The sequence below is a fragment of the Athene noctua genome, chromosome 1 (assembly GCF_965140245.1).
Source record: "Athene noctua chromosome 1, bAthNoc1.hap1.1, whole genome shotgun sequence".
Taxonomy (NCBI): domain Eukaryota; kingdom Metazoa; phylum Chordata; class Aves; order Strigiformes; family Strigidae; genus Athene; species Athene noctua.
This window is the reverse complement of record NC_134037.1, coordinates 4532439-4545042: the sequence shown is the minus strand read 5'-3', so window position 1 is coordinate 4545042 and position 12604 is coordinate 4532439. Positions and strand designations below refer to the sequence as shown.

Here is a 12604-nt window from a genome sequence, read left to right as displayed (position 1 = left end):
CATCTTGCTCAGGGTTACAGTCATCCTGTCTTTCCTTCCTTTGATACTCTCGTTGCCAAAGTTAATTTAGAACCAAATTATAAGCCTTTCACCTTGAATTCTGAAATTTATTAACTGCAGTGTTCTGTGTAAATACTTACTGCTGCTAATGTTAATGAATGTGGAAAACTAGCGAAGCCTGTAAAGCCAAATACAGTCAGAACATCTTATGTCTTCTTTAAAGCACAGTGTTCACCTTTGCTTTTATGCTTCTTGGAGTATAGTATGTGCCTCCAGGAACTTGGAAGCTAACGCTGCAAGAGAGTACAGAACAATACAAGTCTCTGCAGAAATGTTGCTCTGATAACTTTGCTTTTTTGGCCTACATTTCTCGGTGGTTATTATTTGTTAATTATGTTATATAGTGTTCACATGTGGGCTAATTGCTTCCCCAGAGAGCTTACAATAAAATGATGGACAGAACAAGGGCAGGATGTTACACATATCAGATAGTAAAAGGGTAAGGTAGGACACGGGCAATATGGTTAGTTAAACACGTCTGTGTTTGAAAACGGAGTAGTGTTGTGAAGCGTAGCGTAGAAGAGTTGGTTTGTGGGGGGAGACGATGAGTGCTAATTTGAATTGATCTGAGGAGTTGACTTGTCAGGATAGTTGTGCAAGGAATCACCAAAACTGAAGGCAGCAATGGAGAAAAAAATGCATCGATTTATGAAAGGAGGCTGCAAGGAGATTGTACCTGGCTTGGTTATAGTTGCAGGGCTGCACTGTGTGAATTCTTGAGAACAAGAATAAGATCTGTATGAACTGTAGGTAGACTGCATGAGTGATATTCCTTGAAAAATAAAACGCTTTCCTCAGAGAAACTCTTTTCTTCAGACCCCTATAGATGGGAGAGAAGAAAAAAAATGAGCGTACACATCCGTACAGTTGTAGTTCAGATTTGAGTTCTCGTTCTTGCTGTTTGTCTTGGGTTTGTGCATCTGTCTTTTAGTCTGCAGGCTTTCAGGCAGGAGGGCTCTGCTGGTATTTATGGTCTATGCTGCTCTAAATTGTCGTGTTCTGATTCATTTTCCTGTGCTGAGAATACTACTTCACACCTGCTTAGAGAAGAGGAACCAAGTCATGATGAAGGCACACTTAACAAATAAGTGACTAAAAAGTGACACAAGATATTTCTCAGCAGCTCCTCGGCCACTGCTTGTGCTGAAAAACAGGAAATGTCTGTACCCTTGCGCAGAAGTCTGACTGGATTTTGATACGTGGGTCAGCTCTCGAGCATATTGCCCTCTCAGAGCAAAGCAGCGGAAGAGTTTCAAGTGTGTATTTTCCTTTTGAGAAGCATTTTCTAAGGGGAATGGGAAAGGGGGGAAGGTTTGGCTGGTTAAATGGTCTGCTTCAAATGCTCCTAGAAGCACTTTATTTATACACAGATACGCTTTTCTCCATTTACTGTTAGAAAAGAGTGAAGTTTTTATACAGGTGGGTGGTGTTTTCAGATTTCAAAGTACATGTAGTTTCCTCTACCAGAAGCCAAGCTGTAATGCTGACTGCGCTTGCTCTCAGAATTGCTACCAGAACGCCTTTCTCTCTGCGTGCTTGCATTGATTTTTATTGCATCCTTTCTCTCAGTGGTTTATCTTGGCGTCTTAAATCTTCAGAGCCCTTAATTAATACATTTGCTTGGATTCAGAGTTTGGCTGGCCAAGCCCACTTGTTACTTCTCATGTCCATTCAGTTTCTTCTGTATCTGTGGGGTATAGGAAGAAATCCTGAACTCAAGAATGAAGAAGGGTTTGGTCCTCTGAATGCTGATTAGAAAGGATTAACAGCAGCTGCCTGTTCCTCACACATTACAAAGGGATCATGAAAAGTGCCCAGGGAATGACGTGACAGTAGTAAACTACTGTGTGAAGATGACTTGGATTGTTTCTGAGTGTGCCTTGCAGTTACTACATGGACTGGAATGACACTACTGGGATGACTGTCCTGGACATTTCAAGGCATTGACGTTTAGAGGATGGGTACAAGACAAAAAGACCAGTCTGCACTGGTTTGATTATAGTCCTGCCCGCTCCTTTAAAATATTATATTTGAGAGTCTCTTGATGATTTGATTATAGACAGTATATTACAGAACAGACAAAAATTGTGATGTGTCAGGTCTCTGTTAAGTGTCGTGCCCATGGAGGGCTGTCAGGTGAGTGGAGCAGTGGGGTTATTTCAGTACTTGCCTTAGTGCCTTGCACATCTGTGATACCTCTTTGAAGGATCTCAAAGCACTTTGCAAACACTTAACGAATCTCTTAGCTCTGCTGCAAGTTTCATATAGTTGATAAGGCATGTTTTGTGCTTTGATAACCTGTGCCAGAGCTGGAGGGAATGATTTTTTTTCTCCAGGGTTTCCCACCAGCTGGGAAGAGAACTTGGGAAACGTGACCTTCCCAGTCCTGCGCTCGCTTTGCCGGACCATACTTCCTCTGTTATTCAAGGTGAGAACAGAACGGTTAGAATTGATTTAGGTGCTTCTGGGAAGATGAAGTCACTATGTTTGGATCTCTGTATCGTGCCAATAGAGAGATCCTAGGGGAAATCTCTTCCTTTAGTTTTGTTTATATTCAGTCTAATGCACAGATGTAATTTGCAAGGAAATGCAAAGGAAAAGAGGTTTTGCTGGCCTCAGCAGTGTAGCTGGAGTGAAATGAGATGTCGCAGGGATATCTAAGTGTCTCTCTTTCAAGATATGAAAAGGATTTTTCTTCTCTGCGGTGTGCTGGTTTTTTAACTCTTTCCCTTAGGTGCCTTCAGTCTTCAGCACTTGCGTGTTATCTCACCCCTTAACCTTTCACAGGCTGCCTTCTGCTCACGGACTTTACTCACTGCCTTTCTTTGCTACAACTTAAATGAATTCTTTTTCTTTTTTTTTGCCTGAAAAGTGTAAGAACAGCAGGAAGAAGTTTGTGTGCTCTGTGCAACACGGTATCAGGGTTCCCCGTTAGAAATACAGGTGTTGTTAAGTGCTGGTATTGTAACTGTTAGTACTGTAGGACTGACCAGGATCTGATAATGACAGCTGGAATGAAACCCCATGACTATCCTTGTAATCAAGTCTCTGGACAAAATTTAATCCATTGCATTTTTGCAACCCTGTTTCTTCCTGTTACACTGTTGTTTTCAGGCTGAAGGCAAAACCCGGCTGAGAATTACAGGTTATTGTATGGCTCCTGTTTCACTGATGGAAACAGGCTGGGATCCAGTACGTCATACAGCAGTAAAAGTGTATTGTTTATATGACAAGCAAATGGCATTTTGGTTACCTAGAGATTACATTCAGCAAGAGAGATAGTGGCTTTCTATTTTAGCAGTAGTAATGTGTGAATTATAAGAATAAATGAAAACGCTAACATTGGCCACTCGCTGAGGGATGAGCTTTTGGCAAAAATATAAAATAGAATTACAAGACAGCCTGGGAGAATTTGAATGCAGTTTTAATAGAAACACATCACCACAAAATTTAAAACTAAAATAAAAAATTGAGTCAGCAGATACAATATAAACGTACTTGAAAACCAAGCACCTCTAGATTTATACAGTAGAATGAAACAGGTACTGTTAGGTGGTAATAAAACCTCCTCACTAGGATATGGTGCCGCATCAGAACAGGTAGCCAGAAAAATTGTGGAACCTCTGTCCTTGAAGGTTTCCATGACTCCACTACAAAAAGCTGACCTGGTCTAACATCGGTGGTAGTCCTGCTCAAGGCTGGAGGCTGGACTAAAGACCTCCAGAGATGACTTCCAAACAATGATTCTGTGAATAACCCCAGAATTATTCTAAGCAGAGATTTACTACAATAAAAATCCTTGGCATTTTTAATTGCAAGAGGAGCAGTCTGACTGCTCTTTCATTGTAGTTGCAGATGAGGCAGATGTGGCAAAAATGGATCTTTATAATTCCATGCAGAAAACGTTTGGAATTTTTTTTTTAAAGGTTTATTTCTTGTCTCCTTTCCATTAGTTACTTCCTAATCTTTCTCCTTGTCTTTGCTGGGTGCAAGACAGAGCTGATAGTTCATGTGGAGCATAGTAGTTAATATCCAACTGCAAGACAGCAGCTGATTTTTCAATGTATTCTAGCACAGAATTTATTTTTATGGAGTCAGACGGGAAAGTGCTTCTCTAGTAATTGGAACTTGTCCTTTTAAAAGGGGCTGTCATGTCATACAGCACGGCCAGGTATTAGACATTCAGGATTTTCATTCCATTTCCCATAAGTGGATTCCTTGCTATATTGGCACTCAGTATAAATAGCAGCAAAATTAAACCTTGCTATGGTTATGTGAGGTATCCTGGTGATTAGAATACCAGGGTCAACAAAGGAAGGAAATTGCAGGTGACCTGAATTTCTACCATTTCTTTCCAGGTTTAGTGTTCCTGCTTTTCATCTCTTTCATTAAACCCTCTTTTATTACCAGGAGGTCAAATTGTATCCCTGTTTAATTTTTAAAGCATTACAGGGCTGGAAGATGCTTCCAGAGTCCAGATCTTCATTTTTCCACTCCAAGGAAGGATTAACTCTACCTAACGCTTTCCTGGTAGTTGTCTGAGTTGCTTTCAATGTTTGAGACTCCCAGTGGTTGTTGAGGCTTCACATTACATACTGATAGATTTCTCCTACTAGCAGAGTTTCATGTTGGTAGTTTGTATCTGCTGCTGCTTGTCCTCTTCCTCATGAACACAGCAAAGATTGTCCCCTTTTCTCTTTGCATCATCCCTTTATGTCGTGGAAGTCTGTTATCATCAGTTCTTCTTAAGATGCTGTCTGCAGTGCACCAATCTTAATCAGGTAAATTGAAAACATTAGAGCCTCCTGGGTACCTGTTCTTATGCCAGAATTGACTTCAGAACTGATGGTACGTGGCCTTATTTATGCATGTATTTATTTTAATCCTGCTTAAACTCATCACGCTACAAGTCTTTGTTCACTCTCTTGCCTGTTTGATCCCACTCCAAATGTTTATGCTCATACTTAACTGTAAGTTGTCAACTCCTTAAAGCAAGACTCTGTCATCCTTAATGTCTGCAAAGCTCCGGAGTAACTCTTCATAAATAATCTGCTGTGCTTCTCTCCATTGCAGCTAGACCTGGGTTAAAAAGATACAGAGATGCCCTCAGTTCCTGCCTGTCAAGTTTTATGCGCTGCATGGGGGTCATACCAAAGCACCTCTGCAGCGAGGATCTGAAGCAGCAGAAACAGAGCTGGATTATATTAATCTTATTGTTACGGTTTCTCAACAAGAAGGTAGCTAATCACTGTGGTTCAGCCAGGCTGCAGAAAGGGGTTGTTGCATTTTAAAGCTATGAATGATCGTGTGATTGCCTTGTAACTCAGGCTAGAAGTTTAGCCTCTGCTTACTTCATCTAGTGCATTTTCTGTAATTTAAGTGAGAAGCTACTGAAATTAGAGTTTAGCTTTATTCTGCCTTTATGCTCACCCCTTCTATACTTTTGTGTTATTTTTGTGAATCTGACCTAACAAAATTGCTCATGAAATAGTACCCCCTCAATTTGCAAATGACGAAGCAAAGGCACGTGAAATTACTTGAGTAATTGTAGTTCATATGTGGCAGATCTGAGGCAGTACAGTGGATTTTTTTGATTCCCCTATTCTAAGCTTCAAGTGCTAAGAAAGAAGGACTTGGAGTCTGAAGAGGAGGGAAACTTCACTGAATTAATCCAAGCTGCTTCTGTTGCTTATGTACTGGCACCCTTTGTCTTTGCTGATTGGTTATATCTCTCTTTTCCTCACAGAGTAACATGTGGATGCAGGTTTTTTTCTTTTTGGATTTAAATCTGCAAAGATATTTGGGGTTCAGACTCATTTGATTTCATGAAGTGTCTAAATACTTTCCACTTTGGGCTTCTACTGTTGCCAGTTTTCACAATGTGATGTGAATTGTTTATATAATGGACCATAATCCCCTATTTTTTTTCTTCACTAAATAACTGTGGCTGAAAGGTGCTCTGGGAGTTTTATGCCTTAGAGATGCATTCCAGATCCTGCAGGAATCGAGGGAACCAGGATTTCACTCCGTATGTTTAGGGTACTAACTTAAAGATTAAATCAGCATTGTGTGTCTTAAGTGAAGAAAGCAGGCAGAAAAAAAAAAAAAAAAACAAACAAAAAACCAAAACAGTTGTACTTAGAGTGCTCTATGTGTTACAAATTATTTTCCATACATTTAACTAATTACATAAACAGATGATATTTACAGGGCACTGCTGGCTATAATTGACCTTCATCTTTTCCTGTGCACTTCCCAGTCTCTCCTTGAATTTTCCTGTTTCCTCTTAATCATTCTCCACTTAACACCGTGTTTCACCATGTTTCAAACAGTCCTTTTCTCCTGCTTGGGACCATCCTACCAATGCCCTAGAGGCCAGTATTCCCAACTCTTTTTAACTTCATTTTCTCAGCCTGATTTTGTGCACGGTTTTGGAGCTCATGGTATGGACAGACATACTTCCTCCAAAGCCCAATCTTCAGGCTTCCCACCAGTTACAGCAAGATTGCTCTTTTCCTTTTACGTGATCATCAGTTCTTTGGAGCAGGGGTGTTTGTTTCTGTCTTTTATCTTGCGTAAGGAATTGCTTTTCAGAAGTTGCAGCCACACAGTACACGTTTACGTATGTGTATCTTATTTTTCTTTGAAACTTTTATACGCGTGTGTTAGGGCAAGCGGGGGGGGGGGGGGGGAATTGCATAAACTGTGAGTCTCCTGGCGAGAGGTTAGAGCAAACCCATGTTTAGAGTTCAACAGTGTTCCCATGGCTACTAGGACAGGTACATCACGGGAGGGGGAACATTTCTGGCGTTTAACAGCCTTTCCAGGTGATTTATGGCTTCACATAAGCTTTTCCTAAACTGAGAGGTTTTCTAGGGTTGGCACCTCTTTGCTTGTCTCCATGCCCTGTTAGTTCTGTGTTCAGTGGCCCATGGTTATTAAAATTCTTATCAATAAAGGAGTTTCTGAGCAAGGTTCTTATTTTCTGGGATCACGCATACCTTCTGAACTCAGCTTAACCAAAAGAACATTTTTTTTTTTTTTTTTTTTAAATGCCTAATGTATTTTATAAAAGAAATGTGTGGAGTTCACGTAATATTTGCCTTCAATTACAGTAATTAAGTTGTCAGGACTTGAAGTCACCAAGGGAATGAGAAAATCCTCTCCTGGTTGGCCAGGGTCTGGTCACAAGTGCGTTTTACATATGGGGGTGGGGAGGGAAACTGTTCTGGCTGGCATCTGCAGCAGAAAACCTGGGAGACTGTTTGTCACTTTGCAATTCAAGGTGTCAAAATCCTGCTGTGGGTAGAAGGAAAAGGAAAAGAAAGTGACCTGGTTAACTCTGCTTTAGCAGGGCATCTATTTTTGATCCACACTAACGCTGCTTGCTTAGGTTGGGAGGTATATCTTACTAAAAAGAGAACGACTACAAACGTAGCTCGATCCATTTAATCTGTGGATTCTGCCTTGTCAAACTTCTACTGTGGCTCCCCTCTCAAATGTAACCTCTGTGTATAGAAGTGTGTAGACACATGCTTTTTTTCCCACCCCCCCCCTCCATGTTCAACATCTCTTTGCAAACTTCTTTGCCAGAAGTCGAATAGTTTTAAGTTACTTCATAAACTTTACCTGAAGACACACTGCAAGGTATTCCTGCAAGAAAAGTACCTAATTTTTATAAGTGCCCACACAAACATTACTGGAATCTCAAGTGTAGCGTTACTTTGGTTCCACTGGAATAGCTCTCTTGAAAGCAGATGGATGAGGAAATCGCTACTCGTAATGCATCACTAATGACACAAATTTTTGCATTCCTGCTCATGTGAGTAAAGGTTATGGATGCATAAGGAGTCAGACCTGCAAAACCTTACTCGCAAACCCTAATAAACCCCACTTCAGCTAGCAAGTTTAATGATGCCCTGAAGAGAGCCAGATCATTTCTCTCCACCATCGTGCAATAAGTATGAAGGGTTGAGATAAGTGGTTTTATATCTCCCAGTTTGCTGCTGGCCTTCACCCTCTGTGTTGTTTTATGCCAGTGCAAGTGCGTGTGAAATGTTACTGCTCTGATTTGGTTGCATTTTATAGTCATTCGGTTAACATATAGGATACGTGGGTAGAGTGGATGCTCTGATCTAGCTGTGTATTTATGACTGGAATAAGAGTGAAGTGTCTCTGTCAATACTTGCCACACTTGACCGTACTAGCTGTGGATTTCCTGTTCAAGAAGCGTGTTGTAGGCCAGATGTTGGTAAGGATTCCACACAGTCCTTACCTGCTCAGCTTTTCCCATTCAGGGGGGTGTGCTTGGTTATCTGCAGTTTGTGTGAGGCTTAAAAACAAACAAACAAAACCAAACCAAAGCAAACAACAAAAACACACACACACACAAAAAAAAAAACACACAAAAAAAAAAAAAAAAAAAAAAACCAAGAAACAAACAAGGGAAAAGTTGGGACATTTCCAAAAATCATTTGTGACTTTTGCCGAGCAGAAGGATATGGCACGAAGTATCCATGTAAAGGAGTCTGAATTTCACCTGCCTTTTGGGGTTGTTTATTTTTTAAGTCACAGATCGCTTAACAAGTTATGTATTTTCACCTTGTTGCTTTTTTTTGCTTTTTCAGAGTCGGTTCTCTTCATGTCATACATAACATCCAGCTCCAGACCTATACCTTGCTTTTTGTTTTATATTTACATTCTAGATACTACACTCTTTTTTATAGATATTCACCTGCAGCTAGAGTTCAGCACCTATTTATTTTGTGTATGCAGAAGCCTTGTAAGATCTAACCTGTGATGTTGTTTTTGCCATCTGATAACGTTATGATCAAATGGAGCGTGTTTAAATAACAACATCTAGGACACAATGACAGTAAACCAGCTACGAAACAAACATTTCTAAAGATCAGATAAGATGGAAGAGATGCATCTATGCTGGATTGCTCTGTATATCATAAGTTCTTGCACTTTGCTGTAGAGGTATTCCAGGCATGGGATTTCCTTTATGCCACAGGCTAATAGGTTGTGCTGTATTATTTTTCATGTTGCTTTATATCTTGTAGAGACATGTGCCTTTGCAAAGTGAGTGTAATATACTGAGTGTGATAGTATTATACATAATCTGCATGAGTTGCACAGGAGTAGGTAAACAGTAAGAAATTCAAAACAACAGGGAATTGTCTTGTTCTATATTCTCTTGCTGCCTTCTGTACTGCCACCTCTTCTCCCTAAACCTGCTCTTATTTTTGGCATTAAGGGCTGCTCGTCACTTCTGTCCAAGTCCGTACTTTAGCAATTCATTTTCAAAGCACCATCTTGATTTTTAATATTTTTCTTATTGGTCTGAAAAAACAAAAACAAACAAACAAAACAGCGTTACATTTGAACCCATTATTTCTGACTCTTACTCCTGCTCCTCTTTGTTCACCTGCAGGAGGATATTACCGATCCTGAGTCTCAGGAAGAGCAGAAGAAAAATCACTGGCTATCTGAGCCTGCAGATGGTTACAATACAGTAAAGAGCGTTCTCACTGTACAGGAATATTTTGCCAAGCGCATGGCAAAACTAAAGGGAGCCCAGAATGAAGCAGAAACCAAGGTAGGCAATTCCTGCCCAACAGCTGACAAAACTTTAGAGCCTTCAGAAGAACTGAAAACCAAAGTCAAAAAGGAAAAGAAGAAGAAGAAGAAGAGAGATGAGGCGGAGAGTACAGAGCACTGTGAGAAACCAAAAGTGAAACAACCTAAGGTAGGTGGCTTTAATGGAAAGGAACTGGATGTTCCGTTAAATGAATGTCACTCGGGGAAGAAGAAAAGGAAACATAAAGAGCAGCGTGAAGAGGAAAGTATCAGCTGTGATGAAAACATGGGCAATGGAGAAATCCATACGGGAGTATCCGATGGAGAAGATGTCAGTGTAAAGGACTCTGAGGCAAAGCAAAAGAAACGCCACAAGAAAAAACACAAAAAGCAAAAAGAGGAGACAGATGAGTGTACGGAAGGAGTGCAGAGAAAGAAAAAGAAGCACCGAAACCACATTTAACCATTTAAGAGTCGAGCTGGGACTCCGAGGTGATTTAAAGTTCAGCATGTTAAAGAAGTCTGTGCATACCCACCAGCCAGACATCACATTGTAATCCAGCCCTGAGCACACTGCTCTGCCTCCATCTGAAACCACAGACTGTGTTTAAATACAACTCTTTCAAGGGAGAACATGGTGACAGGCCAGCAGGAGCGTCAGTGCCACGTTAAAAAGGCATCCACGTGTAGGGCGAAGGCTTGCCCGTCTGCAAAGCAAGGCTTGGTAAAAACCGGTTGGGATTTGCCTCTTGCAGCGTGGCAGATGGTTCACCTTAGTGGCTTTGCAAGAGCTCTTTGAACCCAGCAGACCCTTTGCTGCCTTCAGCCCAGACTCCCTCTGGTGCAGGTCCACTCAGGTCGGATAATAGCACGCGAAATCAGGCCTGGTTTGAACCGCTGTGGTTAAGACTGTGAGAGGTAGTGACTGCTGCTTCACACCGACTGTGTTTTTTCTCAATCCAGGGGGGAAAAAAAAAAAGTCACCCTACTACTGCCTTTATTATTAAATAATAATTTTCACTTGTGATAGCCCAGCTCTCCTTCTGGAAACAGGAAGAGTTTTGCAAAACTGTATGTATTTTTTTTCACTGATTTTTGCAAAGTTGTGTCTCATTTTTTCATTGATCTCCTTTTAGATATAAAACAAATGTTATTTCTTCCCAAAACACTTATTCTAAAGGTTTACACCTGAGTGTCAGTACTGAAGAATGAAATAAAAATACCTCTGTTTCCTAGCCAGTTGTTAACTCTTGTCAAACCATCGTAACTGCAGCAAAGCTGAAGGAGCTGTGCCTTTATTAACCATATCTAAATCTTTGGTTCCCAGCAACATTCAGGGTACTGTCAGTGATGCATCTGACATTCAGGAAGTTGTCTTGGATAGAGCAAGGGTTTTTCTCTGAAATTAGGAAGCCACATGGATTTTAAAAGCATAGCTGGTCAGGTGCATTAGTACTGCCACTTAGACGCTGAAACCTTGCAGTTTAGATTTATAACCAAATTAGAGCTTGTTTCTAGTCGTAAACGTGGAAGTAAGTAATGCTGGAACTCAGCACTACCATAAGCAGTTCTGTATGAGATCTTAAAGAGCCAGCATGAATTTTGACATGTTAATCTCACTCAGCTAAGAGCTGTCAGAAGAGATGGGTGAGCTTGGAAGTAAAGTGGTGGAATGGGAAGAAGCATTCGCCACCCTGGAGTCCGGTTCTGATATTGCTTTGGCCGCATCAGCCTGACAGCACAAGGCTGAGAGCAGCCAGCTCTCGTGGCATAACCCAGAGCAGCTGACCGGGATTCAAATCCGTGAGCTGTTCCTTTGACTTTGGGCCTGGCTGCGTTTCATCGGTGTAAATGGAAAACATCCCATTGGCCTGCTCTGCTGAATAAAGTGGGTACATATTTTTATTGTCTTAGCTCACTTGAGTTGCCTAACGTGGTTTTGAAAACATTGTCAAGATGCAGATGTCAATATGAAAAAATTTCCTTAAGCTGCCTTTATTGTCCAATGGAAGAAACTTAGTCTGCAGCACGCAGCTTCAGATGTTTTAGTTGCAGCTGAACTCTTGAAGAGATGTTGGTTTACAATGCACCTTTCTTGCCCTCAGGACATGTTCATTCATTGCAGCAAAATTATTGTAGTTTTACTTATTGTAAGGGAGAACAAGATGCCTTTCTCTTGTGTTTCACTGCTGGCATGCCAGGAGTTTTTTTAACCCTTGTAGCTTTGCTTTTCAGTGCTATACAAATATCAGCCATTATGAAGCTGCTATGGCTGGGCTTCTTCCCTGGCTTCCTTAAATGAAATACCACTTAATACCATGAGGTTGTTGTAGAGTTGTGAGTAAGCTTCATGCTTGAGGGGAAAAAAAAAAATCTTCTCAATGGAAGAAGACTGCAAAATAAATTTTTGGTGTTACATTGAAGCATCCTAAGTTTTGTGGATCCCCTGCAAAGCAGCCTCTCTGTTTTCTTGCTCGCCACAAGTTTGGATTTTTGTTTGTTAGTAGAAGCCAAAAAGCCTGTTTCCAATGGGGTTTTTTAACTCTTGAGCAGCTAAGCTTTACAGTCTCTCTGGGATCTCAATTTAAAAAGGTGCTAGTCAAGGAATAAAGTTTCCTTCTCCAAATACTGCTGGGCTTGTTTGTTTATTCTCTGTGCTAATCTTCCATGAGTTTCTGCGTGTTAATTCTTCTGAGTGTTTGGCCAGATTCCAGTGTTAGTTATAGAAAGAATAAAACCAGGAATACATTTTTAAATTTGTGGTATTACTACAGCTAAGTACAGTCTACCAAAGATTTAAATCTGGCTCAGATTGAAATATCAGCTACAAATAGAAGATTCTCTACTTGTACAAGAAGAAACGGGAATTTCACTTTATCACAGGAAATGTGGGATTTTAATGTGCCTCAAGCTCAAAGAGAAATTGCATGTGCAGAATATGGGTTGGAGGAGGAAAAAAAAA

General features: G+C 40.7%; 1 protein-coding gene across 1 annotated transcript in view; it reads left to right on the top strand.

Moving 5' to 3' along the window:
- The window catches only part of PINX1 (PIN2 (TERF1) interacting telomerase inhibitor 1), a 61844-nt gene extending 49585 nt beyond the window's left edge, over positions 1-12259 (top strand). The window contains exon 7 of the mRNA XM_074895464.1: positions 9497-12259. Coding sequence (XP_074751565.1) covers positions 9497-10105 — 609 coding nt within the window. The 3' untranslated portion in view covers positions 10106-12259. The remainder of the gene's footprint in view (positions 1-9496) is intronic.
- The last annotated feature ends 345 nt before the right edge of the window (positions 12260-12604 follow it).